Here is a 25,948-nt window from a genome sequence, read left to right on the forward strand (position 1 = left end):
TAGAAGGTTTTATATGAGCTATCAAAATATAGAAGGCAAAACATACAAAAATTGTGTGAAAATATTCAGAGTGCAAAAGCTAAAACCAAAAGTTAGATAAGACTGGTTGGTTGATTTATTGGTTGATTGGTTGGTTGAATGAACAAATGAATGGGTAGGGAAAAGGTGGAAGGAAAGACGGGAGTGAGAGAGAGGGAAGTAGGGACAGAGGGAGAAGAGAAGAAAGAGAATCTTTTCAAAAAGGGCTGAAGAAAGGAAAAACTGCTGTTGATAACAGTGTAAACAATCTGTGTCTTTGCTGTCATATTTATTACTTCCTTCCAACTATGACATGGGTACAAGAGGCTTGAGGAGACGGTGCAACAGCACTGAGTTGCCTTAAATAAATTTGTTTTAGTTTTTTTATTATGAAAAGTTTCAAATATATGTAGAAGTAGAGAAAATAGTATTTATCTCAACCCTTAATTATGTATGCCATCCCCCACTGTATTAGTATGAAGCAAAACTAAGAAATCACTTAAATGAGTTGAATCTCCAGATTTAAAGAATTATATCCCAGTGATATAATTCAGAAAACAACCACTATCCATTATTTTGAAAAATAATGAAGAGTACATTGAAAAAAAAATGTAATGGGAAAATTCTGTACTTTTTTATTAAAAAGTATAGATTCTTTGGAGTTTAGGGTATGAACTGGTTATAAGTTTCATAACGAAACTTATCTAGATCCTGGCCAAAATATAGTGGTAATTCTAGACATGTCAACATGCTAAATGCAAAGATTGTTCTGCTGATTTTATTTCTTTACTCATTTATTTAAATTCCATCTTTTTAATAAATAAATAAAGTCAGGTAATACACTTTTTAATAAGACTACCAGACTGCTAGATCAGAAAAATACCATCTGATAAAAATTAACCTTAATTTCAGCAAGATATTGACAAAAGCTGTTAGACTGTGCATGTGTTGGGGAATTGTGGACTGGGTCACAATACAGTTAGGTAGATTTATAGGGGATGTCATGACCATGTCTAAAGCCACAACTAATGGGTCTATCAACTTGGAGGAAGGCTTCTAGTAGTATCCTGGAAGGCTCTGTTTGTGGCCCTGTTCTGGTCCTTGGTTTTAATCAATGACTCGAATGAAGACACAGAACTAATCCCAAAGTAGGTTTTTGGGTTTATAAACCTTCAAGAAAAGACCACACATGTAAAACTGGGTTAAGTTCATGGTTTGTTGGGGCAAAGAAAAATACATTTATTTTGACAAGGCAGATAAACAGAGTAAGAGGCTATGTATCATATCTCAGCCCAGCTTCTTCTGGTCCCTTTCTGGATGGATCCTGCAGTTAACACATACATTGATTGTGCACGGTTGTGTGCTGCTATATCTGACACAGTAAATTGTATCGTTCACCACATCCCTTTTAATATTCAGGGCTTACATCATCAGCCAGGAAGAATTTATACAACATTTATAGACGTACAGACCTCTTCCTGATTCTTGAACAAAACACAGGGTTAGTTAAGTCCACACAGTGATAGGACAGGAGAGAGCAGTCAGTGCACTTCAGGCCCAAAGCAGCATCTCCACATCCCTCTTTACTGCATCCTGGAGAAGTGCACCTTTGCCATATTTCCACAGGACTTCAATCAGAGGAAAGTGCAGAGGTGCCAGGGTTACTGTGCTCAGAGGGTAAGGTCTTGCAGAAACTGAGAAACTTAACTATGTGCCACATCACAAACTTTTTTTCATCTGGAGCTTAAATCATTATGCTTGAAGAACTTACACAAATAATCTATGCCCCTAATGTTTTCTTTTAAGTGATTATTTACAAATATTGAGACTCTCCTGATTGCTGAGCCAAATGTAGCACCAATAAAAGTATATCCTCATCTGGGAGCAAAGGCAGATTTAGCATTCAGGTATTTCTAAAAGTCTCTCTGTCTCTGGTTATCGGGCATCCTAGAGAGCTCATTCCCCACATGAGTCAGATTTACAGAGGGCATGAAACTAGGAAAGATTTTTGAAGTTCCAGTGACAACTTAAGAATTTTAAAAGATTCAGAAAAGTTCTTAGTATGAGCTAAATTTTAAAAGTAACTAACCAGATAAATACGACGTCCTACCCTTAGCTCCAAAATAGGCATTTAAATAGCAAATAGAAAAGATTTGACTTATATAGAAGTGCATATGATTTTTCAAAGCAGTTTTTTAATTAACTTCAAACTTAATAAAAGCTGGCATAATGAGCTGTCTATTTTTTAAAAAAGATCATATTAGTTAGGAGTCCTTATCAAAGGTAGTAATAATTGCTTTCTGTATATTCTGTACAGTTAAAGCAATAGCTATTTGGATTAATTTTGGACACCTAATTTTAAACAGATATTAGCCAGTCACAGAACAGGGTGACTAGAATGTTTAAGGGTTTCAAACCATGCTTGATCATAATGAAAATAATAATAACAACTGCCATGAATTGAAGCCCTACTGGGTACCAGACAGATAAACAGTATACCTGAAATGGCTGTGGAGTTGAACATCTTTTACCCTAAAAAAAGTCAAGGAGAAGCTACCTGCCCAGCTAAATTTTAAAGTCCATGATGACAAGGACTTCTGCACATAATTTTCAGATGGTAATGAGGATGCTAATAATGATAATGTGGCTGCTTTGCAATATTTCAGAAATGAATTCTCAAATGGCAGGGGGAAAAGAGTATGTGACTCCAGGGGAAACTAGATCAAATAGGTTGAAGTTACAGGGAGGCAAATCAAAGCTCAAATATAAAAAAGAAATTTCTATCACATATTTTTGCTCAGAAATGGCACATGAAGCCTCTTAAGGGGCCCATTTACTGTTAAGCGGTCATTATGTTCCCAGTGCAGAAGTCGAGACTTTATATCTGTCTATTACCAGCCAGTAAAGTTGATATTGTTATCTCACTTTATCCATGAGGAAATTGAGATGCCAAGGAAAAACTTGGTGAAACTCACACAACTGAGAAGTGACAGAGTTAAAGTTTACTTCCTTTAAAGTTCATTTATTTTCACAAGTAATAATCTTCTCTATCATTGGAAATAATCCTACATGGCCATTGGCTAAATGTTCATCTCTTGAGAACATTTCTAAGGGAATTCCTGCATTGGGTGAGGGTAGTTACCCATCTCTTTGATCCCTCAAGTGCTCAGTGTCACTAAGTCTGTTTGTCAAATAATAAGCTTTATTTTTTTGTGTATAATGAATGCATATGTTAATTCACTCAATTTAGCCATTTAACAATGCATACATATTTTAAAATATGTTGTACCTGATAAATACATACAATTTTTATTTGTCTATTAAAAAATTAATTTTTTTCTATTATTATTATTATTATTATTATTATTATACTTTAGGTTTTATGGTACATGTGCGCAATGTGCAGGTAAGTTACATATGTATACATGTGCCATGCTGGTGCGCTGCACCCACTAACTTCGTCATCTAGCATTGGGTATGGATTAAAGACTTAAATGTTAGACCTAAAACCATAAAAACCCTAGAAGAAAACCTAGGCATTACCATTCAGGACATAGGCATGGGCAAGGACTTCATGTCTAAAACACCAAAAGCAATGGCAACAAAAGCCAAAATTGACAAATGGGATCTAATTAAACTAAAGAGCTTCTAATAAGCTTTATTAAGAGTGACCGTTTAATGATCTGCTTTGTAAAACCACAAGGTAACAGGACTATTGGCAACACTTTAAGTGAATCTGAAGATATCGGTTTGCGTTGAGGAAATGCTAAATCCCCTACTGAGGGACACTTGCTAATTCATGCTGAGTTTCACTGGGAAAGCACTTAATTGGCCTTCTAATATAATTGCTTCCAGGATAGTTCATTTACTTTCTATTCTGTTTTACTCTAAAGGATTCACATAGCACATTTTATTAGTATGTGACTGGTAAAGATAAAAGTTCAATACATGCCTTTATATCTGTTATGGACCATAAACATGGGCTTAGAAAAAGCAAATATGTAGAAATGGAGAAAAGCAGACATTTATTGGTAGTCTAATGTGTTCTAGACACAGTCTAGAGATTAACTTATTCAAAGGAGGGTGGGAGGAATACTAGGAGCTCAGGTCTTGATGTAACAAGCAGCCCATCTGCAGGGTATTGAGATGAGACTGACCAAGCCCACGAGAGATTCTGAGGTAGAAAGTAGTGGGCAATGTCATTAGGTAAGTAAGCTGGAAAGAACCTGCAGACAAGCTTGGATTCTGAGCAGAGCTTTTAGACCTGATGTTCTGGGCATCAGGAGCAATGCTGGACTCCTAAGTGGAAGAGTGGAATAAGGAAAGTAGTTTAAGAATATAGGGAATGTGTTCCCTCTAAGTTAGGAAGGAACTGAAAGCCACAGTCAAAGAAAGGGGAGAGGTTGCTTTAGAAAGGCATATCTTCCTCTGAGATTGACAGGAAGGATCACAAGAAAGTTGTTAGTAATAAAAATGAATACTTATGCAGCATTTACTGTGTGCCAGACAGTGTTTAAGTGCCTTAGGTATATTCACTCATTTATCCTTACAACAGTCCTGTGAAATAAGTACTATTATTATCATCATCCCCATCTTCCAAGCGAGAAAATTGAAGCTCTAAAAGCAATTGGCCTAAGGGCACACAGAGAAGATGCTCAACAGTCAGTATGCGGTCACCTAACAGCCACATTCTAATGACCAATAGCAATGCACTTTAAATGCTTATTTGATGATAGTATCTATATCATCTAGCTGTTTCACTGTAGGTCACAGCTTGAGCAGATTGTTCTCAGAAGTGGTGGACACAACAGGGATGACATTGTGTTTCTTAATCCAAGAACATGGTTTACAGCCTAATCTCCAATGTTGATTACATGTGTGTGCTCTTTTTCCCTAGAACCTAAGGAACTTGTCCTTGAATAGGACAGATCTGTTCAAGTCTTAAAGTTATATTTATATTCTAATAAAAATAAAATTAGGTGTAAGGATCATATCTGCAGTTGTTTTATTTGTAAACATTGTAAATTTCTTTCTGCACACATGGCATACCTTATGTATCCTTTTTCCCTGCACTAGGGGCTCAAGATCTGGATCGCATCCGACTCTCCACCTACAGAACAGCATGCAAGCTTAGGTTTGTTCAGAAGAAATGCAATTGTAAGTGTGCCAGTTGTTTGGACTAATTACCATCATGAATCCTATAGTTTACATCTTGTACTAAGTTTATTAAACTAGATTCTCTTACAAATATTGCTAATATTGTTATATATGTTTACACAACAATAAAAGGGGTATTATGATGTACAAATGGTAGAGATGACTCCTAAGTAGTCTTGAAATCTGAAAATGCTTAAATACTAAAGCATATGAACCGTTTAGTTCATACTAAAAGGATGAACCTCTGGATACATGTACAATATAATTCTAACTTTGGAATGGTTTAAGTCTAGATGGATGTTTTTCTTCTTTTCTCTAACCTTGGTATCATAAATGCAGTGCCATCAAAATGGCTTCCAAGAACATTATAAAATATCAAACATTAAATCCCTCTTTTATTTGTATTTTCTTTTACAAGGACAGGAAAATATTTTAAAGCTTTGGAAAACATTTAAGTTTTTTTCTGAAAGAAAAAAATTAGCCCTTTGTGTCAGAGTTTTAACTACATTTGTGTACATCAGACAAAAACAAGAAAAGTACAATACTTAAAGAAACAAAGGAACTTGCTCCAGTTTTTTTCAAATTTAAAAATGTAAGCAATAAGCTAGATCACTAGTCACAATGAGCAGTCTTATTCTCTGCTGGGTCAACACTTCCATTGTATTACCATATCCATTTTCTCTTGGAAAAAAATATTGATTCACAGTTCATGTGTAAGAACTTTTTCTTTTATTTTTAAAAAAGTTTACTTACAAAAAAGGTCTCATTTTTTAATTAATATTGGATGAATTTTTAAAAATGAAAACCGTAATGTTCTCCTGATACATACACATAGTTCTACGATAACTGGCATGGTAATTAGACTTATGGTAAAGGTAGAAACCAGGCATCTCCACATGTCTACCCTCTCAGAGTCTCTAGCAGATGTTTCCTAGGGCCCTGGGCAGGTCACCTCAGCCCCAGGCTTCTAGGCTTACAGCTAATCATGACTGTGAGGATGCAAAGTACACATCTATTCCTCAAGTTTCTCATCTACATCTTATTCCCCAGCCCCAGTGGCTAAAAATGGGGCTGAAGTTTGGGGAAGGAGGGGATGGAAGAAAAATGTAAGTTGGTTGTCTTATTTTCATTTTCTGTTGCTTATAACAGAATACTTGAAACTTTGCAATTTCTAAAGAAAAGGAATTTATTTCTTACAGTTATGGTGGCTCAGAAGTCCAAGTCAAGGGGCTGCCTCTGGTGAGAGTCTGCTTGCTAGTGGGACTCTCTGCTTGCTAGTGGGACTCTCTGCAGAGTCTCAAGATGGTACAGGGCACACTTAGTAAGGAGGCTGAGCATGCTAACTCAGGTCTGTCTTCCCCTACTTATAAGGCCACCAGCCTCACTCCTGTGATTACCTATTAATCCATGAGTGGATTAATCCATTCATGAGGGCAGACCCCGCATGACCAATCACGTCTCAAAAGCCCCACGTCTCAACATTGCCTCACAGGGGGTTAAGTTTCAACACGAGTTTTAGAAGGGACAAACATTCAAACCATAGCACTGGTCACACATCATATATGTGTTTTGACTCCTCACAGGAAGCTAAAGCAATCTAAAATGAGTAGTGAGAAAAGTATTACAGATGTTGAAAGAATTTTTTGCTGTATTTGTAGTCCTAACGAGTCAAGAAAAGTCATCTCCAGTGCTGGTGATAGGGGCCAATGAAAATGTTCCCACAGAAGAAGTTTCCTCTTCCCCTTCAAACACATCACCCAGATTACAAACAAAAGGAAGAATCTCCGTGTTTTCAGCAATTAAAAGGGATATGATTGTCCCATGTTCTTATCATGTGTGACCACTACAATGGCCTCAAAATTGGAGGGGAAGGCAGAGGGTAAGTGGTAGGCGCTCTGTCCCCCTTAGAGCTTTGCCAAGCGGAGCCTGCCTTAGGCTCCGTTCAGGAGAGCTAGAGATTTCCAATAAAAGACTACAAAATGGTAAGAAGGAACTCCCCCCAAAAAAAAGCAAAAAAGGAAAACAAAGAAAAGAAAGAAAGGAAAAGGAAAGGAACGGAAAGAAAGGGAAGGGCTCAGGGAATCAGGGACTTGGCAACACTGCAGTCAACATTAAGGTGGACACACTGTGTTGTCCCCACTCAACATTAAAGTGGACACACTGTGTTGTCCCCAGTTATGGTCCACAGGCCTTATCCCATGCCTCCTGCTCTCTGAGAAAGGCCCTTTCTCATTCTTGGGCATTTCCTTTTCCTCTTTCTGTTCTTTTCTGGTCCACATCCTTATCCTGCATCCAGAATTGTCTTGGAATTTCTTGAAAAACAGTAGGGAAGAAGTGAGGATGCTAATCCATCCCTGGGTGAAAATAGAAGCTTATACCTGTCCAGTGGCCCTTCAGTGTGTCCATTCATTGACCTCTTAATTCAGTAAGTGTATAATGAGCTCCTGCTATATGTTTGACATTGTGCTAGGTACCACAGATAGTGTGATGATGAATGACATGCAATCCCTTCCTTCAAGTTGCTCAAAATCTAACTGAGCATGTGGGCTTTTAAGCAGATTTATAAAACCATGTAGAAAGATAATGATAGAAATATGTACATGGTATGTGAGAGCTTCAGGGAGTCAGTGCCCTGACTTGTTGGGGGTGAGGGTCACTGGTAGGACTTTCCTAGAGAAGGAGATATCAGGAAAGTCTTATTTATTTTACAGTGTACCTTGTAAGGTTCCTGTATTTCAGGATGAGAAAAGATATTACATTCTACAAAATTAGACAAAGTTAGGGCCCAAGGAAGAAAAACAAGCATGTTTTGAATGCTTTGCTAAATTAACGTTTTAAAAATTGTTTCTACCTTGATCAGAGGCATTAAATGCAAGTACTATATGTCTTTGCAAAGTTTTCCTTTCTAACAATAAATAAAACAGTTGTGATGTTCAGAGATATTTGTAAAATGCTTACATAATTGATCTTGGCTTATCTTAATCAAAATTGAAACCTTCCTTCTAGAAAGTTAACCAACCAGAAGCAGCGATGTTTACATGACATAATATTAGTCAACATTGAATATATTCCCTGATTTAAGTAATTTTAGTCTGCAATAAACCTAACCCACAATAAATTATGATACCTTATAATGGAGTTTTGCCCTACAATAAAAGAAATAAGAAACAAAATGTAGGTAGCATATTTGTAAGTGCATTTTTTAATTGGAAAGTGTCAGGCTGCTCTAACAAAAATACCATAAACTGGGTGGCTTATAAACAACATTTATTTCTCATGGTTCTGGAGGCTAGAAAATCCAAAATCAAGGCACTGCCAGATTTGGTATCTAGGGAGGGCAGCCGTCTGGTTCATAGGTGGCCCCTTCTCACTGTGTCCTCCCATGGTGGAAGAAGCAAGGAAGCCCTCTGGGGCTTTTTTTTTTTTTTTGACAGAGTTTCGCTCTTTTTTCCCAGGCTGGAGTGCAATGGTGCAATCTCGGCTCACTGCAACCTCCGCCTCTCAGGTTCAAGCGATTCTCCTGCCTCAACCTCCCGAGTAGCTGGAATTACAGGCATGCACCACCACACCCGGCTAATTTTGTATTTTTAGTACAGACAGGGTTTCACCATGTTGGTCAGGCTGGTCTCAAACTCCTGACCTCATGTAATCTGCCCACCTTGGCCTCCCAAAGTGCTGGAATTACAGGTGTGAGCCACAGCGCCTGGTCTGGGGCCTCTTTTATAAGGGCACTAATCCCCATCATGAAAGCTCTTCTCTCAAGTCCTGATCACCTGCTAAAAGGCCCCACCTGGTAATACCATCGCATTAAGGGATTAAGTTTCAACATGAGAATTTGATGGGGACACAAATATTCAAACAATAGCAGAAACTCATTATAGTATTTACTTCGTAGAAATCAATGGATCTTAAATGAAAATAGATTGTTTACTTTTAGGTCCATACCTTATTTAAAATTTATTGCGTATACTAACAAAACTAAGTTTTAAAACTACATAAAGGAGGAAAAAACAAAAACTGGCTGTTGTAAAACTATCACCTAGAAAAAAAAATGAATATTGTCTGGATACAGCACAGACTGTGTAGGTTTTCAGGAGATTTCTTTTTTATCTATGATCTAAATCCAAATTTCATAAATGTTGGTTAATTCCCTATAGTTCTTTCCCCACAGCCCTTGCCTACTTTATGATTTTCCATGTGGACAACTGGTTCCTATCACTGACATTCATGTTTATTTTCTTCTATTCAATTCCTAACGTATGCTGAGAATGGTCAGTTCCCGGGATTCCAAAAGGACTCTGAACAAGAGGCCACTGTCACCTATGAACTAAATGAGGCCCAGAACCTACTTTTTTATAGAGAATGAACTAATGGATTTTACAGATGAATATTTGTAATCGATTTGATAACAGGGAACACTAACTTGTAACCGCAATTTTTAAAAATGCATACTTCCAAGAAGAATTACATTCTTTTTTTTTTTTTTTTGAGTGGAGTTTTGCTCTTTTTGCCCAGGCTGGAGTGCAATGGCGTGATCTTGGCTCACTGCAACCTCTGCCTCCCGGATTCAAGTGATTCTTCTGCCTCAGCCTCCCAAGTAGCTGGGATTACAGGCATGCGCCACCATGCCCGGCTAATTTTGTGTTTTTAGTAGAGACAGCATTTCACCAGGTTGGCCAGGCCAGGTGGCATGAGCCACTGCGCCTGGCCAAGAATTACATTCTTCTCATTGGTAGGCCAGCATTTTCTTAATGTACCCAATTATTGGATATTTAACTTCAGTAAAAATGTTGTGTAAATTATTTTTCTCTCTTGTTATGTATGTACTGATATAATATCCCTGATTTTGTCTCTTGGTCCACAAAAAGAATGTTGACCAATCCCTGCTATAAAAGACACTTGTAAGGCCAGGCGTGATGGCTCACGCCTGTATTCCCAGCACTTTGGGAGGCCGAGGCAGGTGGATCACAAGGTCAGGAGATCAAGACCATCCTGGCTGACATGGTGATACCCCGTCTGTACTAAAAATACAAATAATTAGCCGGGCATGGTGGCAGGCGCCTGTAGTCCCAGCTACTTGGGAGGCTAAGGCAGGAGAATGGCGTGAACCCGGGGAGATGGAGCTTGCAGTGAGCTGAGATTGTGCCACTGCACTCCAGCCTGAGTGATAGAGCAAGACTCCTTCTCAAAAACAAAAAGACACTTGTAAAAACCCATCTTTTTTTTAAGTCAAAGTGTTCTCCTTTCCAAATCGCTTCTTCCCCTTACCATTCATCTTCGTACCCTGCCATACCTTCCCCATGATGTAACTAGCACATTCTCTAACAGAATAAAAGAATGGGTGTTTGTAAAAAATTAGTGGACACCAAGTTGATTATTTTATATTCTAGGAGGAATGGAGCAGAACAAAGAATACAAATAATATTTTAAATAATCCTTTCTAATCAATAGTCTTCTCTTTAGCTTCCAGATTTTTTGTTAACTTTCCACAAAAATTAATACCCCATAAACTCTTATAAGGATATATAAAATGGCATCATCTCAGCCTTTATTTTAGACAAATAGCTGTTTCTACTATAACATTATTTCCTTGGTCAGCATTGACGTGGTTAATGATCCAGATACCCTGTAATGTCAGCAGATCTTTTTTTTTTTCAGAAATTACTTTGGAGTCAATGAAATGCAGCCCTAAATTCATGAACAACAAAGGACAACAAGAGAAATAAATCAGAAATATCTAATCCCTCCTGTTTAATAGTAGGAACAAAATTAAGAAGGCAAGGGAATATTCTATCCTACACCCACAGCTAACATTGCACCATCTTTTAGTCCTATTGCTTACAGCCTGAATTTTCTTTCTGTTAGTCATATCAACTAAAATTTAATTAAAATTTTGTTTAAAAGGCAAAGAAGAGAAAAGGTCTATAATTATATCTGGGCTGTCAGAGTTTCTCAACATACTCTTTTTCTAGTAATTGAAATATTTTAAAAGTATCGCTCATTCAGATATGTTAAGTTAGAACACCTGCTTTTTCTGTTACTGTCTTTAAATTTCTTTTTGAATTTCTTGTGAACCAAAAAAATGCAGTTACCTTTTTACCTAAATGTTTTTCTATCACCATAAAAGTAAGCCAAGTGAGTCCCATATAACTAGTCGGTCCTGAATCAATATTCTATGAATGAATATGCTCCACTAGATTCATTTCTCACCAGTCAGGTGACTAGAAGAACACTGGTCTTATGTGGCAGGAGTAGCCTTGAGCTATGTTTTTAGTAGTAAATACTAATATTCCACTCATTTTTCTTCCAGCTAGTATATCAATATATTCCTCTTCCCTGCTTCATGTTTAAATATGTGGATTTTTAGCTGCCACTATGAATTTTCTATTCTTGGGTAACAAATTACCATAAATTTAGCAGCTTAAAGCAGCACACATTTATTATCTTACAGTTTTTGTAGGTCAGAAATCCAATGCAGCATGGCCGGGTTTTCGGCTTAGCTTTACTAAAGCTTTAGTTGAGCTTTACACTCAACTAAAATCAAAGTGCTGGTTGGGTCTGTGGTTCTCACGTTGGGGGTCAGGGTTCTCTTCTAAGTGCATTCATTATGGGAAAGTGTTATTTTCTTGTGGTTGTAGGATTGGGGCCCCGTTTCCTTGCTGGCTGTCAGCTGGAGACAACTTTCAGTTCCTAGAGCCTCCCTTATTCCTTGCCTCATGGCCCCTGTTGGCTGCTCAGGGCATGGGTATTTGTGGCTTCTTCCAGCCCAGCTAGAGTGTCCTCTCTGACTTCCCCATTTATGACTAGCCAGAGAAGACTCTGCTTTTCAGTGACTGACATGTTTATATCAGGCCCACTCAGATGATATCCATGTTTTAAGGTCAACTAATTTGGGATCATAATATCATCTGCAAAATCCCTTCACTGCAGCCCCTGGATTCATGTTTGAATAACCAGGAGAAAGTTTGTGACACCACGCACCAGGAATCAACCACACTGCTCAAGAACATAGACTCTTGTATTTCTCAGATAACGATGTATAAAATCTTGGATGTAAAAATAAAGTTTAAAGTCGAAAACACAGGCAAGAGAAATCGAACGAGAGAAAGAAATGTATTTAAAAGAGAAGGATCAGAGGATTCTCCCTAGTCAAGGAGCCAGCAGGAAAAGCAGGAATATTCACAGTTGGGGAAATAAACTGCAGATGACTAACCCTTGGAGCACAATTATCTTTGTTTGTGTTGTTGCAAATGTTTTTACTACATATTTTCATTCCTGATGTTGAATCATTCTAGACACTTGTTTAGAATAAAGGAAGGTGCATTGTGCTAGAATGCAATGCTCCCAAAAATTCCCTGTGGGAAAGTTGGTGGTGGCAGTGGAATATAAACAAACCTATTAAAGATGCCTATGTAATAGGACAATGGAAAAACTGCTCCTCTCTGGCACCCTGGACCTATGGCAAAATTATTTCCCCTTAATCAGAGTAAACCTCTGGATGAGAAAAGCAATGATTTTAAAGTCCTGATGATTATGATATGGGTTTAATTAAAGCTACTTCTTCCCTTTAATGGTTTTTAAGATCTTAAAAATCAGGGTTCTGTTTCCTTGTTAGTAGACTTTTGTTTTAGAGAATGCCAGAAGCTTTGCTCAAACTGCTACCACTGCATAACCTGTGAGCTAAGCCACACCTGTAGTCTCATTTCCAGGCATCTGGATGTAACACACAGTGACTTCCTTCCCTTTCTTCTGCTTCTGCATTACACATGAAAGCTGTGCCAACTAAGCACTTTTACTTTCACAACTGAGGAAAAACCATCGTCTTAAAATGCTCCTGTCAGTTGGTTAAGAGTGATGCATACAGAGGAATGCGTTTGAAGCTTCCCAACCCTATCTAACAGGTGCCAAGGCAAGATTCGGTGACCTTCCCCTGGTGGCCTGCCAAGCCCTGTTTCTGGGAAACTGCCTGCTTGGCTTGGAGCCAGTCAGCAGAGTGAAGAAGGGATACCCAGAAGGGGTTCTCCCACTGCCTGGCTCCCAGGATCTCAGGCCTCCAGCACACATTGTAAAAAAACAGAAGTCAGTCGGGAGGACAGGGATGGGAGAGCAGCTTCTCCCATGAAATCATACCTGAGATTCCATCTGAAAGTCACTCCTGATGTCGCCTGGGTTCACTCCTCACTGAGGTTTTGTTAACATTCGTTGTTATTAGCAATCACTCATTTATGTATTCACTCCATAAATAGAGCCTGAGCACTGACTGCATGCCAAGCATTATTCTAGATCATGGGGAGAACAGTGTGACTACAAAGTGGACCATTCAGAAATTCATCCCTATTTGCATATTCTCTTACTGAAACTTTACATAAATGCATATTTATTTTAGTATACTTTTTCAGCAATAAAAATTTCGTTTTCAATGTATCACTCTCACCTGTTGAAGAGTAAAGAAAAAGAGAGATAGAAGTTGGTAATAGAAAAGTGGAAGATTTATTCAGCGAATCCTTTTAAAAGAGAGGTTGCTCCCACAGGGTACCAAGACTCATCAAGTTTCTCAAGCCATAAATCTGGGCATCATCTTTGTCCTCTTATCTCAACCCAGATTGAATCAATCATAAAAATCTCATCAGTTATACTTTCACATATATCTCAAATCTATCCACATCTTTCTGTGCTGACTACAAATGCCTGGTCCAAAACATCTTTACCCGAACTACAATCTAAAATGGCTCCTAAAATTTCCTACCCCCTGAGCAATCCCATGCGTAATCCCCAGGACTGGGAATTTAGTGGAATTCACACCTGTGATTAGATTATGTTACATTGCACAGTTGCAACAAACCTTAAAATAGGAGAATCACCTGGGTGGGCCTGAACTAATCACCTGAGCCCTTTAAAAGCAGAGAGTTAGCCAGGTGCGGTGGCTCACGCCTGTTATCCCAGCACTTTGGGAGGCTGAGGCGGGCGGATCACAAGGTCAGGAGATCGAAACGATCCTGGTGAACACTGTGAAACATCATCTCTACTAAAAATACAAAAAATTAACCAGGCATGGTGGTGGGCGCCTGTAGTCCCAGCTACTCGGAGGCTGAGGCAGGAGAATGGCGTGAACCCGGGAGGCGGAGCTTGCAGTGAGCCAAGATTGCGCCACTGCGCTCCAGCCTGGGTGACAGAGTGAGACTCCGTCTCAAAAAAAATAAAAATAAAAGCAGAGAGTTTTATCTGGCAGCCACAGAAGAGAAAATCAGACGTTTGAAGGGACAGACGAATTTGTCATGCCATTGCTGGCTTGAAGATGGAAAGTGCCACATGCTCAATCACTAGATGTTGGGAGACACCTGGCTCACAGCCAGCAAGGAACAGGGACCTCAGTCCTATGATCACAAGGAACTGAATTGTGCTAACAAATGTCTTGAAAGTATTTTTTTCCTCAGAGCTTCTAAAATAAAACTGAGTTCAGCCAACACCTTTATTTAATCTTGTGATACCCTGAGCAGGGAACCAGTCATGCCATACTTAACTTCTTAACTACAGAACTGTGAGTTAATAAGAGTCTTGTTTTAAGACTATGAGTTTGTGGTTATTTGCCACACAGTCATAAAGAACTATACACAGTAAAGCATGGACCTGTGCTTTCTGCTATACACAGTAAAGCATGGACCTGCACTCCAGTGACATCTGTGAGAAAGAAGACTGCTCAGATACGTAAGAGCCACTGGGACATATGTTTTGTATAAAATTCAAAGCAGGACTGAGACTGAGTAACCCTGTAGGTTTAGAAGGGGAGTGGACACTTTGTTTTACACAACTGATGAAGTTCAGCACTGTTTACTGAAAGCTTTTCCCTTATCAAGTGCCAAGTCCCTTATCATCGTAGAGGGAGAAAAAGGAACCAAAGGCAGGATCTGGACAAGGAGCAGGATAACAAAGGTGGAAGAGAGAAGTCAAAAGTCAACCATTCTGAGTAATGACACCCCCAAAACATCCTCCAAACACGGAGAAGCCACACAAGGAAATAACACATGAGCATTTTCTTTTTGAGACAGAGTCTTGCTCTGTCGCCTAGGCTGGAGTACAGTGGCGCGATCTCAGCTCACTGCAGCCTCTGCCTCCCGGGTTCAAGCGATTCGCCTGCATCAGCCTCCTGAGTAGCTGGGACTACAGGCACTTGCCACTACACCTGACTAATCTTTTGTATTTTTAGTAGAGACGGGGTTTCACCATGTTAGCCAGGATGGTCTTGATCTCCTGACCTCGTGATCTGCCCGCCTCAGCCTCCCAAAGTGCTGGGATTACAGGCATAAGCCACCGTGCCTGGCCCACATGAATATTTTCTACCACAAAATGAATTCAATCTCAGAAGGAATCTAAACCCAAATAAGATCTTGTCACTTCTCTGCTCAGATTCCTGCAGTGGCTCCCCACTTCCCTCGTGGTAAAAGCATACTCCTGACAATGCTCCAGTTGGCTCTACAGGATCAAGTCTTTTTTTTGTTCTGCCCTCATCTCCTCCCACTCTCCTATCCGGTTACTCTGCTTCATCCACTGTTGGCCTCCTTACTTCACTGGGAACATACCAGGCATGTGCCTGCATAGGGCCTTAGCACTGGCTGTTCCCTTCACCTGGAACTCTCTTCCTGTAGCGAACTCAATGGCGGACCTCCTCATCTTTCTCAATTCTTTGCTCACTTGTCATCTTCTCAGTGAGCTCTCTACCTTGGCAAGCCCATTTAACACTCCAGTTCCCCTATCCGCCTTGTCCTATTGTTTGTATTTTTCCTAAAGTATTTATTACATATATATACGCTATGCTATGTAATTTACTTAGTTGTTATGCTTATTACACCTTCCCAACTTGAGTGTAGGCTTCTTTGGGCAAAGATCAGTGTATGTCTTGTGTACCGACATATCCCCCATACCTGGAACATTATAAGTGTTCAAAAAATACTGAATAAGTAAATTAACCTTTTGAGACTACTGGGGAGAAGCTCTTGAACAAGAAAATGATGTCAAAGATAGTGTATGGTTCGGTACCTATTAATTTTAAATGAATAAAATACCACTGGTGGTCTACCTAGTGTGTTGACATTAGGTTGTATTTCAGAAATGAAAAATATTTATAGATATCTTCTAGGTTTACCCCAATGCTCAGTATCTGTCCATTTTCACACTGTATTAGTTTGTTTTCACACTGCTATAAAGAACTTCCCTGAGACTGGGTAGTTTATAAAGGAAAGAGGTTTAATTGACTCGCAGTTCCATGTGGCTGGGGAGGCCTCAGGAAACTTACAATCATGGCAGAAGGTGAAGGAGAAGCAAGTACCTTCTTCACAAAGCAGCAGGAGAGAGAAAAGAGCAAGAGAAGAACTACCAAACACTTATAAAACCATCAGCTCTCATGCGAACTCACTCACTATTATGAGAACAGCATGTGGGAATCTGCCCCCATGATCCAATCGAACACTTATAAAACCATCAGCTCTCATGCGAACTCACTCACTATTATGAGAACAGCATGGGGGAATCTGCCCCCATGATCCAATCGCCTCCCTCACTTGGCACATAGGGATTACAGATCCCTCTCTCCACATGTGGGCATTACAATTCAAGATGAGATTTGGGTGGGGACACAGAACCAAACCACATCAACCCCTAAGTCTGTTTTCCTCTTAAGTGATCTGAACTTTGACTTTTCTTGCCATAAGGCTTCTAAAAATCTTAACCCTCATCATTGTGTTAGTGAGGGAACCGCAGTAGTTTTAAGAAGCTTAGCTATTGAACCTATGACTAGAAGGCCATGTGACAAAACCCATTACAGAGAAAGCCCTATGGATTTGTGAGGTTTTACAGGGGCAGAAGGATCTCGCAACAGATTGAGGTTTTCTTTTCCTAAGTTATTTGGGAGACTTCAGAATCGACTGGAACTTAAGAGCATCATTCTAAAGCTTGATACATAGAAGCTCCTACAGGAGATGGGGAGGGATGATTACATTAAACCTTAAAAATATAAATATCAAAAATAAACCAAGCCAATTTACTATCCAAACAGCTAATGTATTCAGGCAAAAGACTTTTAAAAAGACAATTGCATTTTTTATTACATTAAGTGCAATGTAGAGTGGCACCGATTGTCTCCACTTCACTCTTTTTATAGCATATTTTATCTTTTTCTAGTTAAATGTATTCAATGGTTTTTAAAAAGGTTGTTAAAATGTACATAACATTTTAACCATTTAACTGTACGGTTCAGTGGCATTGCATACATTCACAATGTTGTTCAAGCATCATCACTATCAATTTCCAAAATTTTTTCATCATCCCAAACAAAAATTCTGCACTCATTAATTTTTTTAATATCCTGGAAATATTGTCTCAGCCATTCTTTTCAGTGATGGCCACCAAATAGACCAACCTCTGGGGTATAGACTCAAATGGCTAAAAGTCAAGCACATGGTTAAGTGACCTTCATGGTACCCCTAAAAAATGTTCGTGAAAATAAAGTTACTTTACAAAACAACCCTATTTGTCAATGACTTGTAAAACAAAAGCTATATTCTATAGGGAAAGTTTTGTTGTTGTTGTTGTTGTTGTTGTTGTTGTTTTGAGACGGAGTCTTGCTCTGTAGTCCAGGCAGGAGTGCAGTGACATGATCTCGGCTCACTGCAAGCTCCACCTCCCAGGTTCACACCATTCTCCTGCCTCAGCCTCCCGAGTAGCTGGGACTACAGGCGCCCACCACCATGCCCAGCTAATTTTTTTTTTTTTGTATTTTTAATAGAGACGGGGTTTCGCCATGTTAGCAGGAAAGTATTTTTAAAAATCATTCTGCAAATATGTATGGATCACCCTCCATGTGCCAGGTGCTCTGTAGACAGAACAGTAAACAAAACAGAAAAAAACATTCATGTAGCTTGCATCGTAGCAAACAACACAACAATTTCAGATAGGAGCAAGTAATCTAAGGAAAACAAGACAGGATGATAAGAATTGTTTTGTGTCTTACCACTGTTTACATCCTCCACAGTGTCTAGCACACAGAATGCATTTGACCCATATTCATGTGCAGATGGGTTCATAAAATGTCTATTGAGTAATGACTCTATGCATGACATCTTACTGAGTACCATGAGGGACATGGAGATTATTCAGACTTGGAGCTTCACTTCAAGCTCCTTGTAAATGATCATAAGAAACCTGATATGCACATTCTAGAGGTAGCTATTTGATAACTTATTTAGCTTTTTCCTTGGCCTAAGCCCAGTTTTTATTTCATTTTTCTTTCCATTACTCTAATTTCCCAGGCCCTTTCTAAAATCTTTGCTCAGCATGGTCTGTACAACTTGCTTTAGCATCTTCAAAATGTTCAGCAGTAGCAAGAAATCTAAAAGCCTGAATTTTCCAATAAAGGATTCTCCCTCTCTTCCCTTTTCAAAGCCCCCTCCCCCAGTAATAACAACAACAATCCATCTTCAGGAACAGTTAGACGTGTGTCAATCAGATAATGTTGGTTCTTGGCACTATCTTTGCATTTAAAAGGAAAAAAAATTAACTGGGGCAGCATAAGAAGACAAATGCAATGAGATTTTTCCATTAGTTTAAATTATTCTAGATAGTAATATTCCTTAGTATACAAATTTAGTAATAGGATAACCTCAAGTTTACAGTCTAACGAATGTGTTCTATTTATTATAATGCTTCTGATTTTGTAGATTGGCAGTATCAAACAGTGGATAGTGGATCTACTATCAAATAGTAATTCCCCTCTCATACTTTGCTGCATAAACCGATATCTGCCCTATCAATCTCATGAGCCAAATGTCATTTTCTGAAGGAAAAAGGGGTTACTTATAATTATGGTAGTTACAAAATCAAGTATATATATATAACATATTTAAATAAATTGTGGCTATTTTTAACCATTGATAGTGTTGGGCTAGGATGTCTGCTTTATCTCCTTGTCTGTCAGAAATTATAAAGTTCTATTTGTTCAAGGTGAGGAGAGCATAGTACAAAAGATATTAAGTGGCTTCCCTTGGGTAAATACCAGATAAAATCATGTAATTAAAGAGCCTTACTTCTAACTTCCCAATATTATCCAAGTGTTATAGTAGACAGTCAGTGTCCTACAATGTCTGTCAAGCCTTGTCACCAAAAAACACTGGAACATTGAGAAAAGCATGTGGACCAGCAAACCTGCTGTAAAACTGATAGTAATGGCACCAGCCCTAAGCAGCTTACTTTCTCAGAAAAATAATCAGCCATTTTGATATAATCAAGTATGATGCATTTTATCTTTCAGTTTAAACAGTGCTAAATAAAAGCAGTGATATTATATTGCAGAGAAAAATAAACTGAGAAAAATTTATGTAACTAAGCAGGAATCAGAACCTGCTTCAAACATGGTCATAATCATCATTTTCTTTTCATTTATTGTTCTGGGAGGATTCAAGCAGGAATAGACAGAGACTTTATTAGGACCAGTGCTTAGTCTGTTTCCCCAGGAAGCAGACCTCAGGACAAAACTTGCATGGAAGCAGCTCACTGGGATAGTGAACCCAGAACAAACTGAAACCAGGAAGGGAGGAAAGCTGATAGACAGCGCAGGAATTTCCAAGAAACCTTGTCCAATGCACTCCAGAACTGTCCATTAAGGAGACAAAAGGAAAGAGTTCTAATCTAGCTGCTCTGTCCTGCATTGGTCAATGGTTGTCTACAGGAGTTAATGTCCTCATGCTTCTAGGTTGCACATGTGTGAGTGGTAGCTAGGTTCCAGGTGTTTGTACTGAGACATCAGAGGTATGCAGAAAGAGCCTGAGGCCAGCCATTGTCCGGTTGCAGCTGCATCAACCTGGTTAAAATCTGTGTGGTACCAGTCACATGTGCAGGGGCAGGAGAAAGAGGCAGGGCCAAGAGGATTTCAAAAGGTGCACAAGAGGGGTCTGAAATATCACTCACTTGATTTTCATTATTCAGGGTTCTTCATCACTATTTTTCATTGGCTTTCTTTAAAATTTTGTTTTAATTGAAAAAGAGTAGTATACATTAATATGTATGGAGTACAATATGATGTTTTGATAAGGTAGACATTGTGTAATCATTAAAACAGGCTAATTGACATATACATCTACCTTACATACTTATCATTTCTTTGTGATTAGAGCATTTAAAATCTAATCTTTTAGCAATTTTGAAATATACATTATTAACTTTAGTCACCATGCTGTGCAATAGATCACTAAAACTTATCCCATTGGCCTTAAAAGATTTTTTTTAACAAAAGATACACTCCTCATGTTCTTTATACTATATTGATTTATGGATGACCTCACTCAAGATACCTATAAATGACCTGTACTGCTGATTAACCACCTAGAGATCTCTTCATCCCAAATTCTGGTCCTATTTCCCAAGCAATTTTCTATGCACAAGGGAGCTGGGCCATAGCTATTTTCTGAATGAATGAATGAATGAATAAATAAATACATAAATAAATAAAGTAGATTTTCTGTTATTTATTTGTATTTATTCTCATTGCACACAGAATTGTATAGATATAGATATATAGTACAGAATGAATGAAGTAAAAGTAATACAGTTGCTACTTACTCACTTTTTTCAATGGCCAGGTGTACTTTGTCTATTTGAGTTTATGTTGGCCAGATGGTCACATAATTCAGGGTCAGTGAGTTCAAAAGTTCTAAAGGGCAAGTAGGAGAAAGTTCCTCATGGCTGCCAGCCCTATCAGTGCTCTTTCAGAATGTGGCCTCTGGCTTCTAGGATTCTGGCCACAGCTCAAGTTACTACATAAGAAATAAGAAAGGTTCTGTGGAAAACTATGCCCAAAAAAACTTTGTGGCGCTTTCTTAGAACACTGAGGTAAAGGGAAAGCTTCTAAAGATTATGTGTAATGCTGGGCATCCAGTAGGTGCCCTACTCTATTCCATTCACTAAGCATTATTGAGAACCCAGTTTGAACAAGGTATTATGCAGAGTTGAGAGGAATGCAAAGATGAACAAGACATAGCCCATGTCCTCAAGATGCTAGCATGTAGTTCTGTGGTTTTTAAGTTTACTCCCACGTATCTTCTGGAGAAACTGATGAAAGCCATGGACCTATGTTTCAAAACATACATGACCCTGAGCATAAAATTTAGCTCATAATTTTATATTTAGCTCATGATTTTATATGAATTGGAATTTATAATTCCAATTATGGAATGATATAAAACATGCAGGAAAAAAGTTGTCTATTAATAACTATGGAAAATGTGTAGTGTCATAAATGGTCCAATAGATATGTGAAGGGCTCTGGGAGCAACAAAAGGGAGAAAGTAATCCTACCTGAGTGTATCAGAATGAGCATCCTCAGGCACATGGCATGTGAGTGCTACCTTGAGGGATTGTGATCGTAGGGCACACCTGGTGGAGGGAGCAGGCTGAGTAAAGGCAAATACAAGAAAGCCGAGGGAATGTTCTGGAATTTAAGAAGTCCAGTGTGGAGAGCATAGGACTCTTGGAAGAAGCTGGAGAATAGTGGGAGATGGGACTACAGACTAGTAGACTGAGGTCCAAACACTGATTTTCATGCTTAGCCTGTTGGGTTTTACTCAATAGGCAATGGAGAATGGCATGACCAGAGCAGAACCTTATAATATTTCTTAGGATAGATAGAAAGAGACAGAAAGTGGAGGTGAGTAGGAGGCTTGCTTCTAAGTAGAAGGCTTTTACAAGCCTAGATTAGGGCACTAGAATGTGGGGAATGGTAAGACCACATTAAAGATGTGAGGTCTAAAAGCCCTTTATAAAATGACTATCCACAGGAGAAATAAGATACAAGATTTTCTTGCTTCTAAAGTGATTAATATTCTGAATAAAGTTAAACACTGGCAATGAGAAATTAGTTATCATTCAGAACTGTCTTTTCATTTACCGTCTCTTATTATTTTTATAATCCTTGGTATAATACTTTAAAAATAATGGGCTTAATAAATGCTTGTTCAATTGAATGTTTTTAGATTTAATTTGTAGTATGACAGCTATTGAGTCAACAATTTTCATACCTCATTTTGAATAATGATTCTGATCTACAGACACAATTTAAGGAATACTGAATACCTTTTCCTAATAGGCAATGGATGTACTACCAGGGCCTGTGAAGATTGGCATGATATTCAATTTGATTTTACACCAAAAATATGTTGTAGACCTTTTCATGAAGGTTTATTACATCACCTTAACCAGGAAATTAAAGTGAAACTAAAATGTTATCTCTGTAAGATATGATGCTTCTCTCTAAGGATCCTTAGCAAAGAGAACTGCCTTGGAGATAAAAGCATGCTTTCAGAGCCAGAAAGACGTTGAGATTGGAAGCATAAAAACGCTTGGTGAGCTACTCAGCTGTTGTTTGGGTTCACGTTTTATAAAGGTATAGCTCATGGTCACTAATGGAAAACAAATCTGAAGATTGTGCCTTTAGTAACATTTTCTTTCTGATTTCAATGTTTGGTTAATGTGGGTGATGGTGGATAGCTTCAGTGTAATCACATAAAAATATATCTATTGACCCTGGCAAAGCATACCATTTAATTGAGTCCTTCTTCCCTAAAAGATTTTTAAATGCTATTTTCTCGTGATAAGAGGCCTGAACAAGGGCATAAAAATAAATTATTTATTTTAGAGCTCTAACAACTAGGTAATTTGCACCTAGCTTTCTTGGCCACAGTGCACCCAGGAAATTCCTCTGAATCAAAGGAGCATCAGTTTTCTATTCTTCCTGTCTCTTGTCTAACTCCATTCTTTAAGTTGTGCTCCATAGCAGTGGTTCTCAAACTCTGTTGTCTAACAAAATCGTCTAAGAAGCTGATTATACCTAGGAATGCCTTGGCCACACTCAAGACCTACGGATTCAGACTCGATAGTTTGAGACCCACTCATGGCTCTAAAGAACAGCCCTGGTTTCCACCACCATACTTCTTAGCTTTAGATGGGGCTCTGAATTAGCTCACATAGTAGTCTGAAAATGAAATTAAAGATTTAACTTTATGAGATTCAAATCTTTAATAAAATATAAACACAAAGATATTCCCTCATTGAAAAATTATGAGTGTTATATACTGGGCAATATAAATGAATAGTTATAGACCCTGCTTTCCTCTAAGCTCCAACACAGATTTCTCTGGCTCTAGGTCAATACAAAATCTAAATGCACTATCATCGTTCTTTGCTCTGTGCCACTGCTCACTGAACCCACTTCTTCCTGGAATATCCTTCCCTCCTTATCTCCATCTATGCACTTTCTGCTGTGTTTTAGGAATCAACTTGAGCCTTACCTCCTCTTCCAAATCTTTACATAGTTTCCAGCCCACAAAGCATTCCTGTATTTTGAGCTCCTGTAGCACTTTTCTTTTTAATCTGCACTATGGATGTGGGCTTTGGATAACACAGTGTCTCGTGGTGATCTTCAGTTAGGTCATCTGAGTGTGTCTTTTCCCATGAGACTTACAATCTTTTTTGTAGTCAGGCTCTCATATTTTGTTAAATTACCAATAACATCAACCATAATGCATTGTAGAGCCTTAAAAATGCTGGTTGGATTTAATTTCTTTGAAACTATTATGGAATCTAGCTGCTTGTTCCATTTCCCAACTCTGTGTGTATATGCATATGGCAGTCTTTCTCCATATGTTACAGCCTGCATGTGTGATTGATGCATGGCAACTAGTGATACACTGAAATATTCTTTTTTTTTTTTTTTTTTTTTTTTGAGACGGAGTCTTGCTCTGTCGCCTAGGCTGGAGTGCAGCGGTGAGATCTTGGCCCGGGTTCACACCATTCTCCTGCTTCAGCCTCCCGAGTAGCTGGGACTATAGGCGCCCACCACCACGCCCGGCTAATTTTTGTATTTTTAGTAGAGATGGGGTTTCACCGTGTTAGCCAGGATGGTCTCAATCTCCTGACCTCATGATCCGCCCTCCTCAGCCTCCCAAAGTGCCGGGATTACAGGCTTGAGCCACCGCACCGGCCCCTGAAATATTTGATTTGAAATTGAACTAAACTCGTAATCACTATGATACAGTCTCTCATGGATTTATAACATCATTTCATCCACTAAAGCGAAAACAAACCTCAAGTTATAGAAGAAAGTTCATATTAAGGGACAAATATATTTATAACTGACAGAGTGAGGCAAAGAATTGAAAGAATTTTTGTGAGTGGAAAATTTGTATAATTCTACCTGAATATGACAGTAAATTTTAATGCCTCTCTGTTTGCTCTCAAAAATAAGAATAATGCCTAAAATTTATATAGTACTTTATATTTGACTCTTTTCCCATGTACATTTTCATTGTTCCTCAGAACTCTATCAGAAAGGATATTATTATTCCCATTGTACAAATGAAGAAACACTTGAATCCCAGTCTCTCAGTTCATGTTTCTCTATAAAAGAAAATAAATACTATGTATATATAGATATCAAATCCCATTGTATACCTCTGAATATATACAATTTTATATGCCAATTGAATATTTTGAAATCTAAAAGGAGAGAAAATAGATTATTATTGCATGCTCAATGCACTTATTTAATATCTCTATCTCCTCCCTCTCCGACACACATGTAAGTTCTGTGTGATTAGGGACCTGCCTATTTTGTACACTCCGATTCTAGAAACCAGAACAGCACTGCAACACAATAAGGACTGAATAAACACTTATTTTATGAGAGAAGTTGTAAGACTAAGATGGAAGACTACAAAATGCAGCCAGTGAGCAGCTTAGGGTAATGAGTCTCAGGAACCTAATGTCACTCCTGACACTCTCAAGGAGCTAAGTTCCTCTCCCCACCTCCTCACACCCCAGTTCTGTGAAGCCTGGCCCACATGTGAGCTCCTTAAAAGCATTTTTGCTTAAAGTCTACTTGGTGCTTAGAATACTGAATGAAACTTTCCATTTGAGGGTTGTCGTAGGAACAAGACAATGCTTATATGCGTGTTCATCTGTTCATTCTAAGGACATTGGAACTTTGTTTGATAACTAAAAGAATGAATCTCCATAATTAACTTTTCTACAAGCTAGCAAATGTATTTTAAGAATCTGCTATATGAAAGAACACAATTTGGCACTTCAAACCCGATGTGTAAGCTAATCAGAAATATTACCTGAACTTTGTTCTTGTACTCTGAAGAGTGTAATTGCAATGGAAATTCATGCCAGGAATATTGCACTGAAGGTCAGGAAATTTACATCTAGGGAGGGGAGAACTGGATGCATTTTCAGGAGAAACAATTTATCTTTGTTGCTATGGGGATTCCTGCATATATCTGCATATCTCAAAGAGGGGAAAACAAGTCATAAGAGAAACCTCAGACACCAGTCGCCCTCACTTTAAGCACGGAGAGCAGGGTGGAGATTGAGGGAGCATGTGCATGGATACACACACACACACACACAACACTGTCTACACGCAAGAGGATATGTGTATTCCCAATAGCAGATCAACAGATTATATCCAATTTCCAGCATAACTACAATTTCCTTTTCTCCTAATTAAAGCACATCATAATGCAATGAGTGACCTTCTTAGGGATTAAGCCTCAAACCCCTCTAAAATAATATGTATATACATCCTTATACAAATCACTCTTAAACTGCATAAATTAATTTATGGTAATCAGCTTCTTGCAATACACCTCACAACCTATGAAGACATATCATGCTGTCTTGATGCCAAAGGACTGAGAACTACTGACTTCAAGAAGCACTTCTTATACTT

General features: G+C 38.5%; 1 protein-coding gene across 19 annotated transcripts in view; it reads left to right on the top strand.

Annotated features, from left to right (window-relative positions):
• Window positions 1-25,948, top strand: part of DTNA (dystrobrevin alpha) — a 395,439-nt gene that overhangs the window by 264,453 nt on the left and 105,038 nt on the right. For all 19 annotated transcript variants that reach the window (XM_054460657.2, XM_054460665.2, XM_054460668.2 and 16 more), the window contains one exon: window positions 5,095-5,175. In XM_054460657.2, coding sequence (XP_054316632.1) covers window positions 5,095-5,175 — 81 coding nt within the window. The remainder of the gene's footprint in view (window positions 1-5,094; window positions 5,176-25,948) is intronic.

The sequence above is a fragment of the Pongo pygmaeus genome, chromosome 17 (assembly GCF_028885625.2).
Source record: "Pongo pygmaeus isolate AG05252 chromosome 17, NHGRI_mPonPyg2-v2.0_pri, whole genome shotgun sequence".
NCBI classification, from domain to species: Eukaryota; Metazoa; Chordata; class Mammalia; order Primates; family Hominidae; genus Pongo; species Pongo pygmaeus.